At 43.0% G+C, this 24,542-nt stretch overlaps 1 protein-coding gene across 1 annotated transcript; it reads right to left on the bottom strand.

The window, feature by feature from the left end:
• Nucleotides 1-443: 443 nt before the first annotated feature.
• On the bottom strand, nucleotides 444-24,120 carry SNAPC3 (small nuclear RNA activating complex polypeptide 3). Its single transcript, XM_042804894.1, has 9 exons — nucleotides 23,774-24,120; nucleotides 17,254-17,331; nucleotides 15,993-16,077; nucleotides 14,348-14,452; nucleotides 13,681-13,830; nucleotides 7,353-7,435; nucleotides 5,859-6,023; nucleotides 4,666-4,773; nucleotides 444-2,925 (listed from the first exon to the last, which is right to left on the bottom strand). The coding sequence occupies exons 1-9, from the start codon at nucleotides 23,977-23,979 to the stop codon at nucleotides 2,778-2,780; spliced, it is 1,128 nt and encodes a 375-aa protein (XP_042660828.1). The 5' UTR covers nucleotides 23,980-24,120; the 3' UTR covers nucleotides 444-2,777.
• Nucleotides 24,121-24,542: the final 422 nt, after the last annotated feature.

Here is a 24,542-nt window from a genome sequence, read left to right as displayed (position 1 = left end):
CTCAACACTAGAAACCACATTCTGTATCACCATCTTGTCCGCAAAGCAAAAACTTTCATTAGGGAGAGAATCTCCAAGACATTTTGGAAGTTTGAAATAAGTTATAATGGTTCATACTGCCAAATCACGAAGTATTTTAAAAAGATCAAAGCAAAAAGCCAACCACAGATTCAGGTTAATGCTCTTTCGATTCAACAGATTCAACTACAGTTTTTAATACTGCAGCCTTTTTGCTTTCCTCAGTAAGTACAGGCAAAAGTCTTAACATGTCAGCAGGCAGGGCCTTTAAATTTTCATTTAAATATAACTCAAATCATCTTCACGTTCCACACCCTTATATCCAGTTTACTATAACAAGGATTCATAAGAAAAAAAATGCTGATTGTCTTGCTTTAACAAAAAAAAAAAAAAAAAAAAAAAAAAAAGAACACACAGACAAGGGATTATTAAAAAAATTTTCTCATTTTTCATCATTAAGTAATAAATCTGCTTGGAAGTTTTGATCACTGAAACACTAACAGCATTTAGCAAATAGCCCAAATACAAATATCCAACTGGTGTTACAGAAATTTAACTACAAATTGGCAGCTGGGTACAATGCTGGATTTCACTCAGAGGATTCATTCAGAAAGACGTATTAAATCAAGACCAGACCCAGCTGTCCTATGACAGCTCTTGGGAAGTAAAGTATCTCTACAAACTATGATTTAGTGCAACCTTTTTGTTCCATTCATCATTTAAGTTGAATCATTCAATATTAAATAGGACCAGAGCACACAAACAGCAGCTCCTGACACGAGATCTTTTCTGTTTTGTAGGATGCACTCAACTCACACCCAGATTGTGGCCAGCTTCTCTTTGCCTAGCTGGAAATATGGGACTAGCCCTACCAAATTCCTTAATCTGCAGGGACAGCAATTTTGAAATATATTTGACCATAACTTTTTACTGCGAAGTAGGTAAATGGGTTGGGTGTAAGATAGCATATCAAAGCAGAATGAGTTTAATGAAAGAACAAATTCACATTTTGGCCACTCCCTTCTCCTTCCTGCTAAAGAAAAAAAAAAAAAAAGAAAAAAAAGAAAAACCACCACAAAAACACTACTGATTGCCACCTTAGAATTCAGCATAAGGAGCCAGCAAACAAACAAACATACAGTATCTTTAGAAATTATACCAGCTGTCTACATGATTTCAGTTCCAATACTGAAGAGGACTGGGAAGCTCCTATGTTACCAGGAGACAGCTGACAGAGGATGAGATTGGGGAAAGATGAAGAGTAACAACTTAAGAGGCAAATACTGAAGGTGCAACCAGAGGTGTCCTGTGGGAGATCTTTGAAGCAGCTGCCACAGCACCACAAAGCAGTCCAGTCCTAGCAGTTTAACTGGTGACAATTACAGTGGGCAGAGCACTCCCTCTTCTGCACATTCCTGAAGGATAAGAGAACTATCACCACCTGCTGTTAAAAATCCTTCCTTCACTACTCCATTTTCAAAATACACAGGTCAACAGCTGGCAGACTTAAAAGACAAAAAAAAAAATCACCTTTTGGTTTTTGTCCTAAAAAAAAGCACAGATTTATATCCACATGACCTAATACACCATCAGAAAGCAGTCAAATATGTGACTGATGAATGGAGTCCTGCAAATGCTTAAGACACTTTTGTTTGAAGACATCTAAGATACTCAAATAAGCACTTGCAAAATCTGCAGCCACATCACCTGAATAGAATTAGATTTGTCAGATACATCTCTGTATCAGGTTATCAAAGTTGGCTGTCTTTTACACCAACTAGAAATAGATTTTTTTTTTGAGAACTAGCTGAAGCTTTCAAAAGAAAAGCAGCTAGCACTACTAGCTTTCCTAAACAGCAAAGATCTCCACTAAAATCCTCTGAATTCCACATGACTTTAAAAAGCAAGGCACTAGGTAAGTATATTCTGTCTTGGCAAGTAGAGTTTCAACATCAGACTAACAAGTACAAATTGGCCACACCTCAATGAAAACCAACAATACTTAAAATAACAGAATGGTACTACAAAAAGAAGTGCACAATGAACACTATGAAGCATTAAAACCGCACACACTGTAAACAGTTAACAAAGTTATTTGAAAGGCAGGCTACAATTCAGTAATAGGTGAAATGTAGTTTACTCTTCACAGATTCAGTACTCAGAGTCAGAATGCAAGGACAGCAGCGGCTTACAGATGCAAGCACTCCTCTGTTTGCAGGAAAGATCTTAGAAGTTAACAAGCACTGTGAGCTTCTGTCTCAGACACCATTCTCTTCCCCACAAATTCAGTGCTATTCACTATTCAGTGCTTTATTCAGAGATGACAACTGACACAGTTTTCAAGCTAAGATGCCAAAAGACAATGTTCATCCTTTGTGGTTAACAGAGCCTTGGATGCACAGAACTTCTCAAAAATCACATCTGTTTTTGCAAGGTATTCTCTCTTTAAAAATCTGTATTTTTAGAGTCCACAGTCTCCAAACTACTGTACTGTTGTCAAAGTTTTTAATAAACTGAGTAAAGTAAAGTAGTGTCCAAGTGTATTTTTCAATTTTAACTTACCTTTTAAACCATACTTACTCAGAAAAACAAACCAGAAAGACTTCAAGTGTAAAGGGCTCCTTCCATCTCAGGGGAGAGTATTATAAACCTAACCCAAAACCCAGGAATATGCTCAAAACTCAAGCTGTCTGGTGTTTTTAGTAGCCAGAGCAACAGATTCACCAACACAGTTCACAGAGTTCTGGGTCATGTCAGTTTCAGTTGAAAATCCCAGGATCAACATAAGGATATGCAAGAAACTCCCCCAGTTTATTGCCTTCTGCATCATAATGGAGCATCCGAAAACAGATATCACAGAAGAAACAAGGATCCTCTGGTGCCAAACTGTCTTCATTCGTTACCCACCTGCACGTTACAAAATACAAGTGTTTTCCATGTGAGTTCAACACATTTGTGACAAACATCTCAACATTTTACTCAGAGTTGAGGATGACAGCAACGATCAGTAATAATGTTATATTGACCAGGTACTACCTATATTGCCTATCTCCCGCTCCAGGTATATAGCTGTTTTCCAAACTCCGCACCCATTCAATGTCAATCCCAGCTGTTACCTTACACTGCTACAGCAGCATTTCCTAAGGAACTCCTCAAACCTGTAGCTAGTAAAGTGAGTGCATAACAAAAAAAAAAAAAAAAAAAATTAACAGGAATCTTCTGTCCACCCTATGTCCATTTAAGTCATGAAAGTTAAATCTGTTTTCCCTTAAGATAAGAAACTATGATACAGAGCAGACACGTGACTGACCCAAAGTACTCTGAGTAATAATCAAACCCATTTATAGGTCTAAAAGAAGGGCCCGGATGATGCAGAGAAGACAAGGACAGGATTGCTGCAAATTCTAGCTAACACTGAAGTTAACGTGAACACAGCTGCCAGTACAAGGAGGCCCTGCCATGTCACCAAGCAATTAATTTTTGGTAGCACTCAGAGACCATGACAGCTCAAGGCCTCTAGTGATTAAAGATGCTATTTGCACAGATTAGAACATGCAGGACAGCCAGACAAAGCAGCTCTGCTATCCATGGTTTAGCATCTCCCCACTTAAGCTTAGTGCTTAATCCTGGTTTTAATTTAATGCATTTACATCACCTCTGGTAATGCCCTCCCCATCCCATCTTTCCCCCATATTGACCCTTTGGCTCCACCTCCCCTTATGGCCAAATGCCTCACAGATTATAGCCACTTCTGAAGGCACTCTAGGGGCTCTGCTAGGAGCACTAGATGGGCTCTTACCACAAAGGTAATGGGCTCTTTGCTTGATTCCAGGGAAGTCTAAGACAAAACAAGCAAGATAACAAGGACACAGCTGCTGAGCTGGACTCTGAGCCCTGAGACTGAGAGTGTAAACTGCCCTGGGGGGAAAAAAAGGCAGTGGGTGTTTTGGTAATTAAATCATCTAGACTTAGAAAATCAAGGAGCCTAGCCTAGTCTGTAGAACTCCGTTAGACAAATTTCTACTGTGTCTACTGAAAGGCTTTCTCATGTCCCAAGTAAACAGCACTGAAGTGTATGAAGAGCACCAAATTCACATTCTGCTGTCTTAACTGCAGACAATCTGTGCATCACCAAAGGTTCCTTCAAGTGCAGCTGCACAGCAGTTTTCAGGTAGAGGTTAGAAGTTCACCTGTGGGGTAAGCTACATGCCTTTTAAAAATCTCTAGATTTTACTATATTAAAGTTGGACAGCTCCATGTTTTCCTCTACTTAGATGCTAGATTTAATGAAAGCTCTGTACAACTTCTGACAAATTAATCTGAATCACTTGTCACAGGGGCAAAACGCAGCCTTTTCCCCAAAAAGCAAGATTTTCAAAAGTAATTGACTGAGAGCTGAGTTCTATGTATGCAAAAGAACCTGAGCCAAATAATTAACCTTTTCATCATTCAGTTCTTTTGATCATCCTGAATCATCTCCTCCAACTGCCTGAAGAATAAGATTTCTGAATATTTGCATGAAGATTATTCACACACATTACCAAATACATACAGAGCTTTGATTTTTTATTTTTTTTTAAAGTTACTAGCAGCACCTAGGAAGACTTATTTAAGAAAACAACTTGAGAGGATTGAGAATGTGCATACCTGGCTGTATACATTTTGCACACAAAGCATTTTCTGGTACATAACCAGTGTTTCTTGATTAGCAAGGGATAGAGGTTCCTGTCCAGGCAGTCATCATGATGAATGAGCCTTGAGGGAAATAAATAAATACATAAAATACAATAAAGACTCTGTCACATTGTAATTTATCTGAACATAAGCATGGACACTGAAGAAAAGGCATGATTTAAATTTCTGTGTAAACTATGACTAGACTTCTGCTTAGCATTTCTTAACACAGATGAAGACTGGGAGATAGACTGCTAGTTGCACCAGCTGTGGATTTTATGGCCAGGAGTAAATTCAGTTTGTGTAGTAACTCAGGAGTCTCCAGACTATCTACTTTAGATGGTCTTTTTTAAAGCTTTGATCTCCTACATAGACTAACAGGCAAAAACATCACCAGGTGAATGTTTAGAGGCTCATAATCCTGAGATCAGCTAGTTGCAGCATCTATGCCATTCTTTGGGTTGTATTCCTCTTGGGAAGCACCATTTGTTACTAATGCGTAGGTTCATCAGGCTTCAGGGAACTGAAAATAATCTGTCACCCACTACAGACAATCAGAGAGTGCCCTCTCTGCACTGAGTGGGACATACACAATAGTGCTACTGTTGATGTGGTTGCCACCTCAAAGCCACTACCATCTCCTCCATCTCTTCATTCCCTGTCCACCTCAGCCCACTATTTCCATTCCTCTGTTCTCTTTCCAATTCCTTCCCCATAGCACTAAGTCTAAAGTAGCAAGTCCAGTTGACTCCAGCCAGAGCCATTAACAGCATTCTGCTCCCTGGTGCTCCAGAATCAGTATGTAAATCAGCCACACGTTGGCTCTGCAAAGAAAGAGCTTTTCACTGTGGGTACCATTCCTCCCATACTACAATCATCTCACACTGGTTAGAGAGCTAGAAATAAAGTTAGAAAGATTTTATGCAGACAAAATATTACCAAAAAAAAAAAAAAATAGCAAGGGAGATTACTTTCTTCCTTGCAGTGGTAGTCACATAAATATGTGGAATATGTATATATGTAATAAAATCTTAAATAAACCCTGAAGAAGGCAACAGAATAATCTTAAAGTTAGTCTAACAAATGTTCAGCATTTAGTGTCTGAAGTCTGTCCATGGAAGGCTTGCTTCCAACTGCCTAAGGACTCCCAAAAAGCAGTAACTTACCTTACATCTGTGATGATAATGATGTGCTCACAGTTCCCTTGGTGGCAGAAGAGGTATGGAAAGCCAATTTTGAGGGACAAATCATTAAATGTGTAGTCCTCCATTCTGACAGACTGAAGATTTCCATAGCCTCTGTCATGAGATTCTGACCACTCAATAACTGTTCTGAAAAGAAAGGTGACCAGCATAGCAATGCTATAAACTGCGAATGTACAGAAAAGGAAGGAGTTTGGGGACATGAGAAGCTGACACTGAGACACAGTTAAAAAGACAGAAATCAAAACAGCTCACATTTTGTAATAATTTAAGGTAATTTCACAGCAATACCACAACCCCACAGAACTATGCACTGTTCTTGAGGAACACCTGCCTTTAAATCCCCACCAGGCAGCTTTCCAAGGATTTCTAGTCAGTGTATGCTCCTGATAGCACCCATCCAGGTCAGGCTGTTTGCAGCACAACACTTCTCAAGTATTCCAATAATTCAAGTTACCAGCAGTTAATTTTTGCTTCCTTGGTCAATAACTTTGTTTTAAAGTATTAAAATGCTTTTTTTGGTTTTGCCAAGGAGAAACACAAAGATGAGAACTGCAGTTACATTTCCAAGCTTTAACACTGGAGGAGCACTGGTTATTCTTGCAATTATTTCTTGGCTCTTCAGCACACTCCTACATACAAGGCATTTAATTTCCACAAACTGCATGTTATCACAAGCCCTTTCATGAAGATCATTGTTGCTCACAGACAGAAAGAGAAGGAGAAAAATAATTAATTTCTCAGAATTGACACACCAGGTCTGGCATAACAAGAACAGAGTTCAAATTCACAGCTCTTCCATATCATCCATTTTAACATCTTGATGTCCTAAATCTCACTAGTTTGTCAGCAAGCCCGCACTTCCTTAAAATGAACTACTATGTATAGTTTAAATGGGTATGACTTGTGCTCAACCAGTGTTAGGTATAGTTCCAAACAAGAGATACCTGAGACTCCTGGCAATGTCATCTCAGATTTCTTTTCCCAACAGACACACAGTCCCCTTATTGACTTTACCATGAAGATATTCAGTATATTTCCAAGTCTGAGCAGAAAAACTGAATTCCACAGAGCTGAGCTTGTTGTCTTTCTGATCCCCCTTCTACATCACAGGCAAGTCTTTTGGTGGTCATCACAAGTAGGGAGGGCACTTAAAAAGCCAGTACAGACACCTGTCACCTTCCACAGTGATCCCATCCCAACAGAGCAAAACAGGATTCATGGGGACAAAAAATACATTCATCCCCTTTTCAGAAGGGAAGTGAGTGGAAGGAATGAGTAAGTAAATTTAAACATCTATGTAAAAATCAATTCAGTGTGAAAAAATAGTACAGAAAGTATATTATAGCTTCATACACTAGACATTCTAGTCTTTAAAACACCACAAATCATAAGCAAAATGAAATAAATTTTCTGTCTCTTAAGGTGTTCCTTGGCCAACATCTACAAATACTGTACCTGCTTAGATCTCTGCACTCTGGGTATCTTTTATCATTATAAAAGATGCCTTCAAAATAGAAGAAAGCAGATTTGTAGAGATCCTAAGAGAGAGAGAGAAAGAAAGAGATAAGTCTGCACTAGTGTTATAAAAGATTAAACACGTTAAACAAGAACATGTCAAAATCCAAGCATTTTAGGTATCTAAATTATATTAAGAGACCTCATTCTACAAGTTTCTAAGAAAAGCTTTGCATTGGTTTTAGATGCTGATGTGACAACAATGCTTATATGATTATCAGCTATGCAGCTGCTCTGCTGATAGTATTCTCAAACGACCACGGGTTATGTCAGTGCTCTTCTCTTATTTCTATCCACATCACCAAACAAGTTACAGATTTCTACAAAAACACAGAACAAGAACAAAAGCATCATTGAACAAAGTGCACAAATCAAGTAACTGCACAGCACTGACTTAAAAGAAGACTAATAAGATTTTAAAAAACTAGCAAGATGTAGTGGGTTGGCCTTGGCTGGCTTCAAGTCCCCCCACCCAGTTGTTTTCTCACTCCCCCTCCTCAGCAGGACAGTGGAAAGAAAATAAGATGGGCAAGCTTGTGGGTTGAGATTAAGGCAGTTTAATGAGAAAAGCAAGGGCTGCGTGTAGAAGCAAAGCAAAAAGAGATTTATTATCCACCTCCCATGAGCAGGCAATGTCCAACCACTTCCTGGGAAGCAGGGCCTCACCATGCGTAGTGGTTGCTTTGGAAGACAAATGTCTTAACCATGAATGATCCTCTTACTCCCCTCCTCCAGATTTTATTGCTGAGCACAACATCATATGGCATGGGATATCCCTTTGGCCAGTTTGGGTCAGGTCTCCCAGCTACACCCCCCCCCAGTCTCTTGCCCATCACAAGTGCACTGTCCCTGGGGGGATCTGGAGAGATAGCTTTAAGGCTGTGCAACCACTGCTCATCAACAGCCAAAACACTGGTGTGTTATCAACCCTTCCTGGCCAAAAATGCAAAGCACTGCACTACATGGGCTGCTGTAAGGAACATCAACTCCATCCCAGCCAGACCCAATACACCAGATCAGGACAGACCACAACAAAAAATACTTTTTGCTGAAACGATAGAGAATTATTGCAGTCCTGTACACTACACATGCATGCGTACACACACACACACACATGACAATCACATGGGAGCAGTCCCTGGTCACATCTATATAAACAAGACAGATAAGCAATTTTGGGAGGTTCAATCACCTCACTTCTGGGGACTCAGAATAACCTGTAAAACTGTACAGAGGCATAACCAGACTAAGTAAGAATCAAATGGGAAAGCCATGGACAACTAGGCACTCTAGATCCCCAGACCAGTCTTATATGTCTTTATTAAGAGAGAACAAATGAATGCTCATTTGTGCCCTGTGGTCTTCTTAAGCTATTAACTCTGGCAAAAGATAGGAAATGCAGACAGTGGGACCAGAGATGGGACTCATGACTGGAGATGACCTGCACAAAGGCACAGCATTAGGAATGTGTTTTACCTTCAGTTTGTTTTGGTTCTGCAAGTGTCACCCTCACTGGCTCTCCAACCACAAAGTGTAAGTAGTGCCATGCTCTGGCAGCTCTTTACCAACTTCTGGCTGGTGCCACAGCCAGGGATTCAGCTACTTAGATGATGGAACCCACTCAGAGAAACCTGGTCTACTGGGGACTGATGGGGCACATCTGTCAGAAAAGGCGAAGAGCATCTTCAGTTATAGGCTTGCCAAACTGGCGAACAGGGCTTTAAATAAAGGTTGCTGGGAGAGGGAAACCATAATCCATGACACTCCTACCAGTTTGATGCCAGTGGCAGCAATAGATGCCAAGAGCCTGGAGAGGGATCACAGAGCAGCAGGAGATCACCTGAAAAGCAGCACAAAGGAATTCCAGCCAATAAATCAGCTTCATTGGGGGCCTAAGTTAAATGCCTTTAGTGCTGTAGCATGGGGAATAAAAAAGAGGAGCTAGAGGCATGCACACCTGCAGGGCTATGATCTCACTGGCAACACAGAGATGTGGTAGGATGTCTCCTATGACTGGAGTGTTGGCATGGAAGGATACAGGCTCTTTAGAAAGGACAGACAAGGATGGTGTGTCATCCTTTATGTCAACAACCAGCTGAAGTGTGGGGAAGCTCTGCCTGCGGATGGATGAGAAGCTGACTGACAGCTTGTGGGTCAGGATTAAATGGAAGGCAGGGACAGATGTTATAGTGGGGGTCTGCTACAGGCCACACGACCAGGAAGACTGAGTGGATGTGGCCCTCTATAGACAGCTAGGAGCAGCCTCACATTCACAAGCCCTGGTCCTCATGGGGGACTTCAACCACCCCGATACCTGTTGGAGGGACAACACAGCAGGGCATAAGCAACCCAGGAGGTTCCTGGCATGCATTGATGGTAACTTCCTTCTCCAAGTGATAGAGGAAACAACGAGGAGAGGTGCTATGCTGGACCTTGCTCTCACCAACAAGGAGGGGCTGGTGGGGAAAGTGAAGCTCAAGGCCAACCTTGGCTGCAGTTACCACGAAATGGTGGGGTTCAAGACCCTGAGGGCAGCAAGGAGGGCACACAGCGAGCTCGTTACACTGGACAATAGGAGAGGGTACTTTGGCCTCTTTGGGGATCTGCTTGGTGGAATAGCATGGGATAAAGCACTGGAGGGAAGAGTGGCCCAAGAAGGCTGGTTAATATTCAAGGATCACCTTCTCCAAGCTCAGGAGTAATGCACCCTGACAGAGAAGAAGTCAGGTAAGAACGCCAGGAGGCCTGCAGGAACAAGGAGGTCAAGCACAAAAAGGAACCCTACAGAGGGTAGAAGCAAGAACAGGTAGCCTGGGAGGGATACAGAGAGAACGTACAAGCAGCCACAGATCAGGTTAGGAAGGCCAAAGGCCTGACACAATTACGTCTGGCCAGGGACATGAATGGCAACCAAAAAAGCTTCTACAGGTACGTCACTGATAAAAGGAAGACTTGGGAAAATGTGGGCCCTCTGTGGAAGGAAATGAGAGACTGGGTCACCTGGGACACAGAGAAGGCTGAGGTACTCAATGACCTTTTTACCTCAGTCTTCACCAGTAAGTGCTCCAGCCACACCGCCCAAGACACGGAAGACAAATGCAGGGACTGGGAGAATGAAGAACCAGCCACTGTAGGGGAAGATCAAGTTTGAGACCATCGAAGGAACCTGAAGATACACAAGTCCACAAGACCTGATGAGATGCATCCATGCGTCCTGAGGGAATTGGTAGGTGAAGTGGCTAAGCCACTATCCATATCTGAGAAGTTGTGTCAGTCCAGTGAAGGTCCCGCTGACTGGACAAGGGGAAAGATAACCCCCACTTTTAAAAAGGGGAAAAAAGAAAGACCCTGGTAAGTACAGGCCAGTTACTCTCACCTCTGTGCCAGGCAAGATCATGGAGGTGATCCTCCTGGAAACTATGTTAGGGCACATGGAAAATAAGGAGGTGATTGGTGAAAGCCAACTCGGCTTCATTAAGGGCAAGTTGTGCCTGATAAATCCGGTGGGCTTTTACAATGGTGTTACCACGCTGTTGGGTAAGGGAAGAGAAACTGACGTCATCTACCTGGACTTGTGCAAAGCATCTGACACCGTCCCGCACAACATCCTTGTCTCTGAATTGGAGAGACATGGATTTGACAGATGGACCACGGGGTGGATAAGGAATTGGCTGGATGGTCACACCCAAATAGCTGCGGTCAATGGCTCGATGTCCAAGTGGAGAGCAGTGATGAGCAGCATTCCTCAGGGGTCGGTGCTGCGACCAGCGCTGTTTAACATCTTTGCTGGAGATGTGGACAGTGGGGTTGAGTGCACCCTGGGCACGTTTGCCGATGCCACCAAGCTGTGCGGTGCGGTCGACATGCTGGAGGGAAGGGATGCCACCCAGAGGGACCTGGACAGGCTGGAGAGGTGGGCCTGTGCAAACCTCATGAAGTTCAGCGAGGCCAAGTGTAAGGTCCTGCACGCGGGTGGGGGCAATCCCACGCACAAATACAGGCTGGGCGACAAGTGGGTTGAGAGCAGCCCTGCGGAGGAGGACTTGGGGGTATTAGCGGATGGAAAACTGACTGTGAGCCAGCAGTGTGTGCTCCCAGCCCGGAAAGCCAGCTGTGTCCTTGGCTGCATCGAGAGAAGTGTGGCCAGCAGGTTGGGAGAGGTGATACTCTCCCCTCGACTCTGCTCTCACGAAACCCCACCCGGAATACGGTGTCCAGCTCTGGGGACCCCAGGATAAGAAATATATGGACCTGCTCAAGCGGGTCCAAAGGAGGGCTGTGAGGATGGTCGAGGGCTGGAGCACATCCCTTATGGGGACAGGCTGAGAGAGCTGGGGGCTTTCAGCCTGAAGAGAAGGGTCCCAGGACACCTTATAGTGGCCTTCCAGGGCTTACATGGGGCCTTCAGGAAGGATAAGGAGGGATTCTCTGTCAGCAAGTACAGCAATAGGAGAAGGGGTAATGGTTTTAAACTGAAAGAGCGTGGATTTAGTTTAGATATATGAAGAAATGTCCTGGTTCAGGCTGGAATAGAGTTCTTGTTCATTTTGGTAGCTGGAGGAATGCTGAAGCACACTGAGATCTCAAGGACTCTCCAGCTCCATGTGCCCTGCCTGTGTGTGGGGGCGGGGGGAGCACAGCTGGAGTGCTGGGCCTGGATTGGCCGATATTCCATGTCATGTGACATTGTGCTCACTATATAAAGGCGGGAGTGGGCTGGGAGGGGCTCTCACTCCCAGGAGCGTGGACGTGGCACCTTGTGTTCGGGATCGCCAGCTGGGAGCAGGTGGGTGTTGGCTGACAGGTGGTGAGCAATTGTGTTGTACGTTACCCGTTGATACTGTCACCGTATTATTATATTACCATTATTAAACTCTTTCTATCTCAACCTCCAAGTCTCCCTTTGCCCCTCTGATTCCCTCCTCATTCCCAAGTGGGGGAGGGTGGGTGAGCAGCTGCATGGTGTTTAGCCGCTAACCAGGCTCAAACCACGACAAGAAATTCTTCACTGTGCGGGGGGTGAGGCACTGGAACCAGTTGCCCAGAGAGGCTGTGGCTGCCCCCTCCCTGGAAGGGTTCAAGGCCAGGTTGGTCGGGGTTTTGAGCAACCTGGTCTAGTGGAAGGTGTTCCTGCCTGTGGCAGGGGGGTTGGAACTAGATGGTCTTTAAGGTCCCTTCCGTCCCAAACCATTCTGTGACTCTATGGATGTGCTGTTGCAACAAGAAGGCAAATGGGATCCTATACTGCATTCAACAAAGTATCGCCAGCAAGTCGAGGGAGGTGATCCTTCCCCTCTCCTCAGCACTGGTGAGGCCACATCTGGAGTACTGTGTCCATGAAGATGAAGGGACTGGAGCATCTCTCCTACGAGGAGAGGCTGAGACAAGTAGGACTGTTCAGCCTGGAGAAAAGAAGGTTCAGCACAGATCTTATTAATATATATAAATTCCTCGAGGAAAGGTGCAAAGACAAGAGCCAGGCTCTTTTCAGTGGTGTCTTGTGACAGGACAGAGGCAAGTGGCATAAACTGAAACCCAGGAGGTTCCCTCTGAGCATCAGAAAACACTTTTCATTTTGAGGATGACCAATCACTGGCACAGGTTGTTCTGGGAGGTTGTGGAATCTCCATCCCTAGAGATATCCAAAAGCAATCTGGACACAGTCCTTGACAGCTGGCTGTGGGTAGCCTTGCTTGAGCAGGGGGGTTGGACCGGATGACCTCCAGAGGTCCCTTCCAACCTCAACCGTTCTGTGATATGTATTATAAGTGATATATTATCAAAATTATTTCAGTATTTTAAATCAGAATACTTTTTATTTATTGACCCCTTTTGCACATCCACAGATAACACCTGGCAACTGTGGGAGAGGGGAATAATCTTCAGTCCTACTTTTGATCAGCACCCAGTTGCAAATACCAAACCATGTAAGTTCAGAAGGGGATGGTCTGTATTTAGCTTTCTATTACCTCTGGTGTTCTAGAATATAACTCAAAGTCAGTCCATGGGGATACATCTATGCAAGAACTCATGGCCAGTGTTACTGCTTCCCAGCGGTAGCATTAATGATGTTTTTCTTAACATCACACAAAACAGGTCAACTTGGTAATGCCACCAGAAAGTATTTACTTGCAGTGCAACCCACAGGCATAAGCAGTGCAGCTGAATTTATTGTTGAAGAAAAACCAAAACAAAACTCTGCCTCCCTCTCTCCTGTATATTTTCAAAGTTCCTACACACATAGAGGATTCCACATGGAAGGTTTTACCTTGCTGATGTGCTCTGGTACTTGATCTGGCTGACTGCTGAACTCACCACCTATCTGGAAGTCACTGACGCAGGAAATTGAGTCTCTCAGTTCAGTGAGCTTCTGACTGCCCAGTACAAGGACTGTCTGATAAGGTTTGCGTTCTTTATGCTATGAAGAAAACAGCATATGGCTTCAAATAAATATCACTTGTCAGCATCAGTACTGCTCTTCAGTTAACATCTTGAGGTCATTAATGGCAGCATATGGTACATAAGCTCTCTGTACAAGATTTTAAACAGAATCTTGCCTCAGCCCCTCCTAAGGGTGTCATTTATTAGTTTTATTCAAAAACCCAGAAGTCACATTCCCCACCAAAAAGTGCAGTAAAGAAAGTCTCAGCACACATCCCAAATCAAGAAATACTCTAGTTTTCATGTATTTAGTTTCAGATTTTGAGCTTTCTGTGAAATCAATTAACTGCTGAGTAATTATCATAAAACTTTCCTTCTGTAAACCATTAACAGAATGAAAGCCAGATTCTGAAATAGCCTTAAGAAGTTACCACAGTTGAAGGGTTGACCACACTCCCTCCATGGACTCACTCATTTTAACTGCTTGGGAAAGCAAGATATTACCTAAGTAGGGAAGAGACACCAGAATACAACCTAGAGAATTCTGCACCAACCTTCTGAACTATGACAGGATAGAAGATGTTCAGAGTTAAAAGTAGTTCTCCCTCCTCAATTAGATCTGTTGGATTGTCTGGCCTCTTTCCAACTGCATGTGATTCCTGGAAAAACAAAGATACAATTATAATAATGGTAACCACTTATATATCATAGCCCCTGGATAAAAATCTTGAGAAATGCTGCTCTAATTGCAACTCATTTTTGACTGTGTAGCCTTCTGAACTGATAACAGCCAAGTTCTTCCAAGATAGAAAGGTGAGAAACTGCTGTGATTACCCATTTCAAGCATCTTCCTTCATTCCTCAGCACTGGAGAAGCCGAGCTGCTTTCAGCAATTGCTGGCAATTTCAGATAGCTGACAACTTCTTGGCTACAGAGAGTCCCTGCATAAAGGGAATTAAAGCCTGTTGCCACTCTGCCCTCATGGAACCCAGCTGCTACTAACTTCTATCACTTAATGCTTTGAAATTCTCTTTGAATGCTTTCAAATGTGAAGGGGGACTGCAGCCCTCAACTTGAGAAAGACTGACCTAGAAACTAGCCACAGGATGAGATGTATGAAAATAAAAATTAGTGCAACAGTTCATCTTATTAGGGAAGCTTGACATAGCTGGAAGTCTCAATTTCTCCAAAATCCAAAACCAAAATCCAGCACTGCCCTTGCCACTTTACTATGTTTTAGAAAAGAAGTGAAAGCATTTCCACATTTCCATCCTACTTTAAGATATAGCCCAGCTGTGATAATGAGGGAAAGCACTTTTCTGTGGCAGTTAGTTTCCTCCTTTTTCAACAAATCAAGAGAGAATACTGACTGCAGAAACACTTCCAACCAGCACGAAGTGTTCTTCAGATTTAATAACAGGACCGTGTACTGTTCTAAGACTTCAGTTCAGAAATACTTGTGTTCCATCCATTGCATCTCTCTTCCTCATGTGACACATTTGAAACTCACAATTCTTATTGCTCTAATCCTGTTCTAGGACACTGTGGTTCCAACCAGCTCTGACACGCAAACCAGTTACCACAGCTTGGTTAAAGGATGCACTAACTGATCGCGTGCTCATTCTTCAGAAATAGATATAAGACATCACTCACTGGAAACCTTTATGAAGATTTCTATTGCAAATATTTTCTTAGATATGCCCTAGGCTAGGAGCCCAAAAAGGTTGTTGCATCTCCTGATACATGTTTACATCATGTGCCTGTGTGTGGAACAGCTGAAACAAGATCCCTCATGATAGACTGGGAAACCTCAAGGGGAGATGATGTTCAATAGTCACAAGTGACACTCCTTCCTCTCTACACCTCCTTCCCTAATTTTTACAGTAGTTCATGCTTGTTCAAGCCACAGACTCCAGCACTGCAAAATTTAACAACTTAACTTTTCCTGTGACTTTAATGGTTGTGAAGATGTCTTAAAAAAAGAGGTACTAAGCACAGTTAAAAGAATTACAAGATGGATTTGGAGGGGCTGATCACTACACTCCTGGTTCCTTACAGCTCAGAATGGATGAGAAACCTGGGTTACAAAGCTCAGAATTAGGAACTTGTTGCCACTGTGCTCCTACTGTCTTCCACCAGAAGTTGGATTTTGGCTGTGCTGCGCTGTCTTAAGGTCCTACAAGATGACAGGGAACTTACCATCTCATAGGCAAGAGTTTCTTGTCTGCAAGCCCGATCCACAATAATTGTTTCGTCTCTCCTTTCTAATGCCTTCTTTCTAATTCTGAGGGGCAGGAACACAGGACAAAATTTAATTCAACAACTTCCATGCAGAATTTCTAGGTATAATTTTAAATGCCACAAGCTACTACAGTGCAGCTTTCAAAGACAAGGATTTCTGGCTGTCTTAGTACAACAAACCAACTTAAAATACTCTTGCCTCCTGACTCCTATAAAACCTGGTAGTACACAGGCCAGCTTGTGGATTTCAGCTTGGTTTTTTCTTTCCACTTATGTGCAAATTACAGCTTGTTTGTGGGCAGTTTTACACTTATGAGAAAAAACATCAAAATGTTGTCTGAAGAGGAAGCTGTTTCAACTATTCCCCCTTACTTCAGAGAACTTCAATCCATGTGCAAGTGAAAAACAAGATAAAAGCCACAAATATTCTCAACCCCATGACTTTTCTAAGATAATTTTCTATCCTTTGTAGAACAAATTGTATTTTAGTAGATACTCTATGTATGATACATGTATTTAATCACTGCATGAACACCAATTCCCTTCTAACATCCAGGACAAGACTATTAACCCTCCTGAAGGTTTTCAGTAACAGACTTAACATTGATCACAACCTTTACACAGTTCTTTACATTAGTACCAGTGCAAACTGAAATTCAAGTACAGCAAAGGCCTGAACTGGCCAAGTACGAGTTCAAAGGTCACTAACTAATAGAAACATAACATATATTGCTCAACCTCTGAAATGCACCAGTAGTACCAATGAATTCTACAAAGACTGGGTTCAGATACAGAGGCATCTGGCTACAACTTCAGTACTTATGCTTTGGGTGTTACAATGTGACTGTGGGTTACTAGAGGTAAGAGCTACAGATTTACCTCACTAAGCCTTGGAGAAACCTCTGGCACATAATAATAAGTCTCCTGCACACTCCAAATTTAGGTGCTAGTTTAGAAGTACCTAGTGCCAGAAATGCTATGTTCTTCCAATGACTTATTCTGTATATCTTAATAAAAAATTCCTACGTAACATTCAATCAGAAGGCTCATAACAATTATCCTATCATAAACTACTGTTTCTGCCCTTAGAGTATTTCTGGACACTGCTTTAGAAAGTCCACCACTGTCTGGAAAGGGAACAAGGAGCCAGACATGCTTTTGTGATTGTTTTTCACCCCTCCCCATATCAGAGTACTGTGAGTGTACCGTAATGACATACCGAAGAGTTAGCAGACTGCTATCTTCAGGAATAACATCTGGGTCCTTGTCTTTATCAGAAGACATTAACATATCAATGCTAGGACAATAAAAGAAATAACTATTATACATTTTTTTCATACTTACTTCCAACAAAAATCAGTTAAGCTATTCTTAAAAGGAACAAAGACAGCAAAATGTGTATAAACGAGATATAGCTTGTATAGTCTAAATCAGGTCAAAAGGGCAGTACGGTTAAGATAACCAAGTGACAAAGAGTCCTGGGGTTCATATCTGACTTTCACAGAGATTGGATAAATTTTATCTTTATTTTGTATTCTGACTAATTGAGCGTATCTGTCTGAGAGGTTTAACAAGCAACATTCAAAATGTGTGTCCAATACATTTTATAAGCTAAAAATGCCACTTTACTTTTTCAAATTTCATCTGCTCACTCTGATTTTCTGATGACATATGGCAAAACGTTCAATGAAAAGGAACATCAGCCTGTATAGTAAAGCTAACAGCCCCCTCAGGTACAAACACAGGCAAGCCAACACATTTACATGAGATGACATTGCTGTATTAAGGCATTAATTTATACCACATTTGTTCCAGTGGGAATAAGACAACACTTCTGCCAGAAGTAACAGGTCCACTTTTCCCTGTATCCTTCTTCCCTTCCTCAGACCCTTTTCACCCTCACTCTTCTTGTCTTTGCACAGAATCCAAAGTATAGCTAACTGGTTTTTGCTGTAGTGCAAATCACTGCAGGATGTGGAAAGGAAAAGTGTAACTGCTTTTGGCTGAAGCAACGACTTAAACTGACCAAACAAACATTAGGTTTTCATAACGTAACATAAATGAGGATGGAATTTTTCATAAAGACACCACAAAAAAGTGAATCCTGTGGGATACCATATCTGCTACCCTGCCACAGTTTTATACCATAAGGTTCCTCCACACCATTCCACAGACCAAACAATCCACCTGAAGTCTTCAGATTGGATACCATAATAGTAAGAATTCCCTTTCTAGACACATACAGAATGATGCTGACTCAAAGACAGTAATATTTTTATATTACTCACAAAATAATTTTATCCAATTTAAAAATAGTTCAGGAAAGTATTATTTAAAACAGAAATATCACCTGCTTCGAATCAGACTTGATCTCTTTTGTCTCTCTACTATTTCCAGACTATATAAAAGCAGGGCTTATACCACTGCCTAAGACTGTATGCAGTTTGAATCCCAGCAAACTCTTGTGCAAACCCATCTCTTCATGGGACAAACAAATCATTGGTGAAGTAAAGGAAAAATTTCTGAGGTGTACCATTTATTCTTAATATAATTTATTATTTGATTATATTATTTTTCATTATAATCTTATGTTCCCCATAACTTTATTATGTCCCCCATGTCAACAATACTAAGCTAGGTAATACCATCACTGCAGTAATGAATAAGTATTTAGAGTGGAACTGCATAGGCATATATAGTGATGGAGAAATGGAAGTCTGAAAGCAAATGATATCAGCTGACTGTAAACAGAAGTCCAAGACAAAATTTTGGTTATGGGTAGGCAGCCCAGTTCTGATGACCCAATAAAGTCAGTATTGTATCATACAATCACATAATGGTTTCATTTGTAAGGGACCTTAAACAGATGGGGTTGTTCTCCACTCAATATTGATTAGTGTTATGAATAGCCCACAATAGCCATGTATAGACCCTGACAAGTAAAGCAATTCATAACTGACACTTCCGTGGAACTGACATCCCACCAGCATGCCCAGACTAAGTCTTCCTGCACAGGAATCAGTGACCCCACTCACTAGAAAGCCCCCAGTCACCTGGAAGACCTGCCATTTTGAAGAAATTACTGTGTATTTTGTTGTTTAAACACCACACGTGTTCTTTGCAGGATCTGAAAACTTCTATTCCCTACCACTGTGAAGTTTCACCTTCATGAAAGGCGACAGTTTCCAATCTCCCTTCTATGCATACATATGACTCCAGAACTCACCACCAACACTTGTGCTTTCCTTCCTTCCTGCGGGTCTAGGCCAGGGATCTCTGGCTGTGGTATCCACACCACGCCAACTGATCACCTGGTGCAGGAAAAAACTAACACTCCCTAGAAAGCAGCTCCAAGCAGACACCATGTAAAATAGCTGGCATGCAACCTTCTTCCTCTTTTTCTTTGTAAGGACAGAAAAGTAGCCAGCACAAAGAGAAACTGCTACTGAATCCCTGACAGGTTCTGTGGATCCTTGCAAGACCAGATACTATCATTTCTGACTCCTGGAATGTCGGAAACCCTCAATTTCTAGAAGTAATGTTGCATGCAGAACATGTTTTTCAGTCTAGTAATTCATTACATATGTCATTGAATTACATCTACTGAAGCCTTGAAAGGCTTTGCTCTTTTACACAGGCCATGCTGGAGTTTCTCCTGGGTAATTCCACTGCAGCCAGTGGAACCACATCACTAATATCTGGTTCATGGTTCTGATGAAATAAGGCTTTACAAATAGAAAGTATATGCTAATCCCTCCAGAAATTAAGGCTAAGTAGTCAGTGTCATACCCCTAACAGACAAAAGTGAAGGCAATACAAAGTTTGCACCAGGCACACCTCACTCCTGACAGTAACAAGCATGGGATTCCACTGTGTCCCCACGCAGAATATTCCCTGCACGCAAGACAAATACACTCCATGCACTCAGTTATGGTAGAGGGGAAAACACTGGCCATACTGCTTAATGGATGCTGAAGTGAACTGTAGGAGAATGACAAGGAATAACAGTTGAAGGTCTCACTTGAAAAAAGCATGCAAAGTGTTAGGTGAAATTTATGTCCCCTAGAAAGACATTTTAAGGCAGCTAGAAATAAAAAGGCTAAAGGCAAGTCTGTGGAAATTTGGACATGTAAATAGACTATCAGTGAAGTTTTTAATCACCATGACTTTACTTTTCTCAGATTATTCTGGCCGCACAACAAGCTTTCTCAGTTTCAGAAATTAGAAGATGCTTTAGTATTTTGCCTGATATTTTTGTAGTAAGCAGATACCGTGTTTATATTACTCCTTCTATCGTATATATTTTAAAGGCAGTACTTTCATCACATTTGAGACACTAATGCTACAAGACGCTAAATACTAATACATTAAGATGCTAATGCTAGATTAATAAAGCTTTATAACAAGTCCCTAGAGATATTTACAACTACCCCTTCTAATAAAACAAGGTGAATTAGGGTTGAGGTGGAATAAGGTGACTTTAAGCCTCACCTCCCTTGACCTACCTAAAATCCACATTGATTTGAGTCTTAGCTTGCCCTCCATCTACACAACAAATCACCTGGAAGGCATAACTGTATAACATAGTTTAGCATCTCCAATATTCAAGAACTTCAATTGCTCAGACACCAATAATGAATCCCAAGCTAAACCTCTTTGCTCACAAACCACTAAGGCATTTGAACAAAAGTTAAAACTTTACCCTCCCAACACCTTGGTTACTTAAGAGAAGTACTGATGGAATCTCCTAGCTAAGGACAGAATTTTACAGGTGTTTAAAATCTGATGAAATCCCAAGCAATCTCTGTGATTGTGTGCATACCACCTGAGCAGCATGTAAAGCATTCTTACGGAGTCAAATTCAAGTGAGTAATGATGGAATTTTTTTCCTGAATTCAGTTTGCAGCAATGTCTTACCAGAAGAAAACAGAAGGAAAAAAAAAAAAATTAAAAATCAGCCACAACACACTGAGATGCACAAAAAGCTAAACAGCATTTAAACATTATACCACTTCTCCTCACAATTAGAGTCTAAATTGGCAAGAATACTTAAACACATACTATGTCACTTTATTCTAAAAAAGATTTAACTATGGATACTGAAAAACTTCAACCTGAGTCTATGAGGGATTCTCTTAGCCTATTACTGTTTCAAAAATAGATATAGGAGGAGTATCCACATCTTCCCATCTCTCTTCTTCCCAAGGAAAACCTCCTTATCTTGCCAGAAGTTCCCTTACAAGTAGTTCACAGTCAGAAAAATATGTGTTTATATCCAGGATATGTTCATTTCAGTGTCTAGAAACTGTATTTATATTAATAATAAATGTGACCCCAAGACACCACAGAACATATCTTGATGTAGTCCAGTGTTTTCATTTCTTCTCAAGCGAAGAATACAAGTAGCTTAGAGCAGGCAAGTGAAAGTGATCAGAGGCAGCAATCTGAGGTTAGCCAATGTCAAGGAGAGACTCAAGAGGCTAGGACTATTTAATTTAAAACCAAAAGCACACAGAGATTAGGGACTGGGATTTCCAGACTGCATGGGGGAAAGGTCACACCAGGATGTGCAGGTTTATCTTCATTCTCCTGCAAAGCCAACAAGCAGCTGCCAGATAATCCGTTCTCTTCTTCTCTTTTCTTTCCCAAACCTTTCCACTACACAGCACCACTTACTTTCTACAGTACCCAGCAGGAAACAGACAGTACTGCTCTGTAACACCAACAAATTCAGACAGCAGATGAAACGTAGCAGTCATAGATTGAAGAAAGCAGAACAAAAGAAAAAGCAGAATGAATTAAGGGAAAAATAAAGAAAGCATTAAAAAATCTGCTTGGAATTCAAGTGAAAATAGCAATAGAGAGGCTGGAGAAACAGGGTCACTGTGGAGAAAATGCCATGGCATTGGAGCAGTCAGAGACTACATCTGCACTGGGAAAGCTTACAGAGTAATTCTCACAGTTGCTGCCACACCAGAACACATGAATTGTTTCAAACACTAACAGCAGCCCCTACCTTTACTAAGCCTAGTAATGGTAAAAAAATTGTTCTAGTCACCAGAACTATGACAGCTGAAGTAACGCACTGTTTTAGTTAAACTGGCATTAGAAAAACTGAGAATGCCTGGCAAATTTCTTGTGTTGGCAATGCAAAATATAATTCAGTAAGTGTTGACTTCTTCCTGAATAAAAATGCCCCTAGAAGTCTTGACTTCCAAATGGCTTACTGAGCTCTCATCACCACACACAACACTCATGCAGGTATATTTTGGCTCAGACACTGAACTCTGTGCTCCTATTCTTACTTTATGTTTGTTCCTTGCCTTTTACTAAAGCAACAAATGCTCCTACCTTCCTCTGAGGTTCCATCATCATTTAAACGAACTATAATTATCAAATTAACTTTGTCCAGATAATGACTTCATCTCAAGTAGTGTTACTAATCTTGGTTTTGCTGTCATGTTATCCCCATAATTTGGGGTATAACTCTGAGAACATTAGAAGGACATGTTCATGACACAAAACCTGCATTTCTTTATCTGCATCTTGCACTTGCACTGAAGGAAAAGACATCAACAAGAGCTCAATTTCTAGCTACATTTACCAAGTTTTGCCTTCTGCATCACTTCTGAGACTATGTTCATTCTATTCAGTGCATGAAAGTGAACAACCTCCATCCTGCATTTGAAATAGCTTGTCAATACTTCTGTGCCTTTGAGGGAACAGCAACTGAAGGACAGAACTTCCACAAAGCTATACAGATAGCAACAGAACTCTGGCAAATCATCAACTGGGATCCTTCCAGAAGGAATTACTGCCTGAAATCAGGCCTTTCCTACAGGTGAGAGGTGGTTCTCGCTATTCATGTGACCCGAAAGCTTTCCAGTTTTAGCATGTTAGATCCCATTGCTTCAACCCCTAGGTGGTTCTCCCCTGTCTTTCAACGCTAGTTTGTGATTCACTCACAGTCCGCAACTAGGAGTGAAGCTACAAGCACAGAACAACGATTTTTCTCTCCCTGCCCGAGTGCCACCCAGGCGGCTTGGTCAAACAGCACTATCCTGCACAGCTTTTACTTCACCACTAGCCCTGACAGAAGTTAGTAGAGGCCATGGGCCCAAACAAGCTGAACAGTTGACGTATGTTGCCAGTTATAAGCACTCACCTAAATGACACCTGGCTCTTTTTCTTCAAATGAGGCATGCCTTTCATTTTGCAACTGGGGCCTCCTAAAACCACGTGCACATTCAGATAGCTTAAGTTTTACCTAACTAGTAACATGCTGTTAAGTATTTACTTAAGAAACGTTTAAGCGCTGAACTGTTTGTTGGTGAATTCGAGGCCATAACATAAAGTTTCCGCCAGTGGAACGCTACGCTCTAGAAAAAACGGTATTTTCCTTCGCCGCCGCAGATTTACCCGGGGGACAAAAGTCTCCCCATGCCACAGCCCCGCAAAAGGCCGCTCAGGGGCTGTTTCGCCCGGGCACCTCCGGCCTCTCCCGAGGAACCGGGGCAGCGCCTGAGCGCCAGCAGCCACCAGCCCCAGGCCGCGGCGGACCCCCCCGCTCCGGCGCCGAGCTCAGCCGAAAGCTTCCCGCGGGGATGGGGGCCGCGGGTCCCCCCGGCTGGCGAGCGCCCGCGGTGTCGGCCCTTCCCTGGGGCGGGCGCAGCCCCGCCGGGCGCCGCGGGCCGCGCCTCCCCCCGCCATCGCCCGCCCGCCGCCAGCCCCGCAGCCACCTGCAGACGGCCCGCAGCTCGGCCGCCGTCTCCGCCGCGCAGCCCAGCTCCGCCGCTACGGCCGCGGCCGCCCCGGCCGCCCCCTCCACCGCCAGCGAGAGGTCGGGCGGCCCCAGCTCCTGCCGCCAGCAGCGGCCGAGGGCGCCCACGCCGAAGGCGCGGGTGTACAGCTCCGCCGCTTCGTAGTCGGGCGCGGCAGTCGCCATGGCTGCCGGGCCCGCTGGGGCCTGGGAGGCCGCCGCCGCCAAAACGCGTCACGGGCGCCTCGGGCTCCGCGGCGCCGTAGGCGGGCCCGGGCGGCGGCGGGAAGGCAGGCCGGGGCGCGGGGAGGCGGCGCGGCCCGACGGGCTGGTACCGGCCCGCAGGGAGGGGAGGGAGGGAGGGAGGCGGCGAGCGGGGGCCGGGCGGAAGGGCAGGCTGGGGGTGGGCAGCGGCTGCAGAGCTCCTCCTGTCGTGCTGGGAAGCGCCTGCCAGCGTTCGTTAAAAAACAAACAAAAAAGCAACAAACAAACAAAAAAAAAACCCCAACCAACCAAACCCTCGGGTCGTTAAAAATGCGCCGCGTTCGCGGTTTTACAGCGGTACAAAGTCTTTCATTACACTTTATTGAAAAATTGCATTTTCTCCTACCAGAGTGAAAACTTCATGCTTGCCAACCTTTTATTTTATAGCGTTAGGGTGTTTAATAATACAATGAATAGGCTTCCTGAGATGGGTAGCAATTTACTAGCACTGCTTACGCCATCACTCTAAAAAAATACAACCGTTG

Source organism: Tyto alba, unplaced genomic scaffold (genome assembly GCF_018691265.1).
Source record: "Tyto alba isolate M040663 unplaced genomic scaffold, T.alba_DEE_v4.0 Super-Scaffold_42, whole genome shotgun sequence".
Classification (NCBI taxonomy): Eukaryota; Metazoa; Chordata; class Aves; order Strigiformes; family Tytonidae; genus Tyto; species Tyto alba.
Note: the sequence above shows the minus strand (reverse complement) of the source record. Positions and strands in the feature narration are given on the sequence as shown.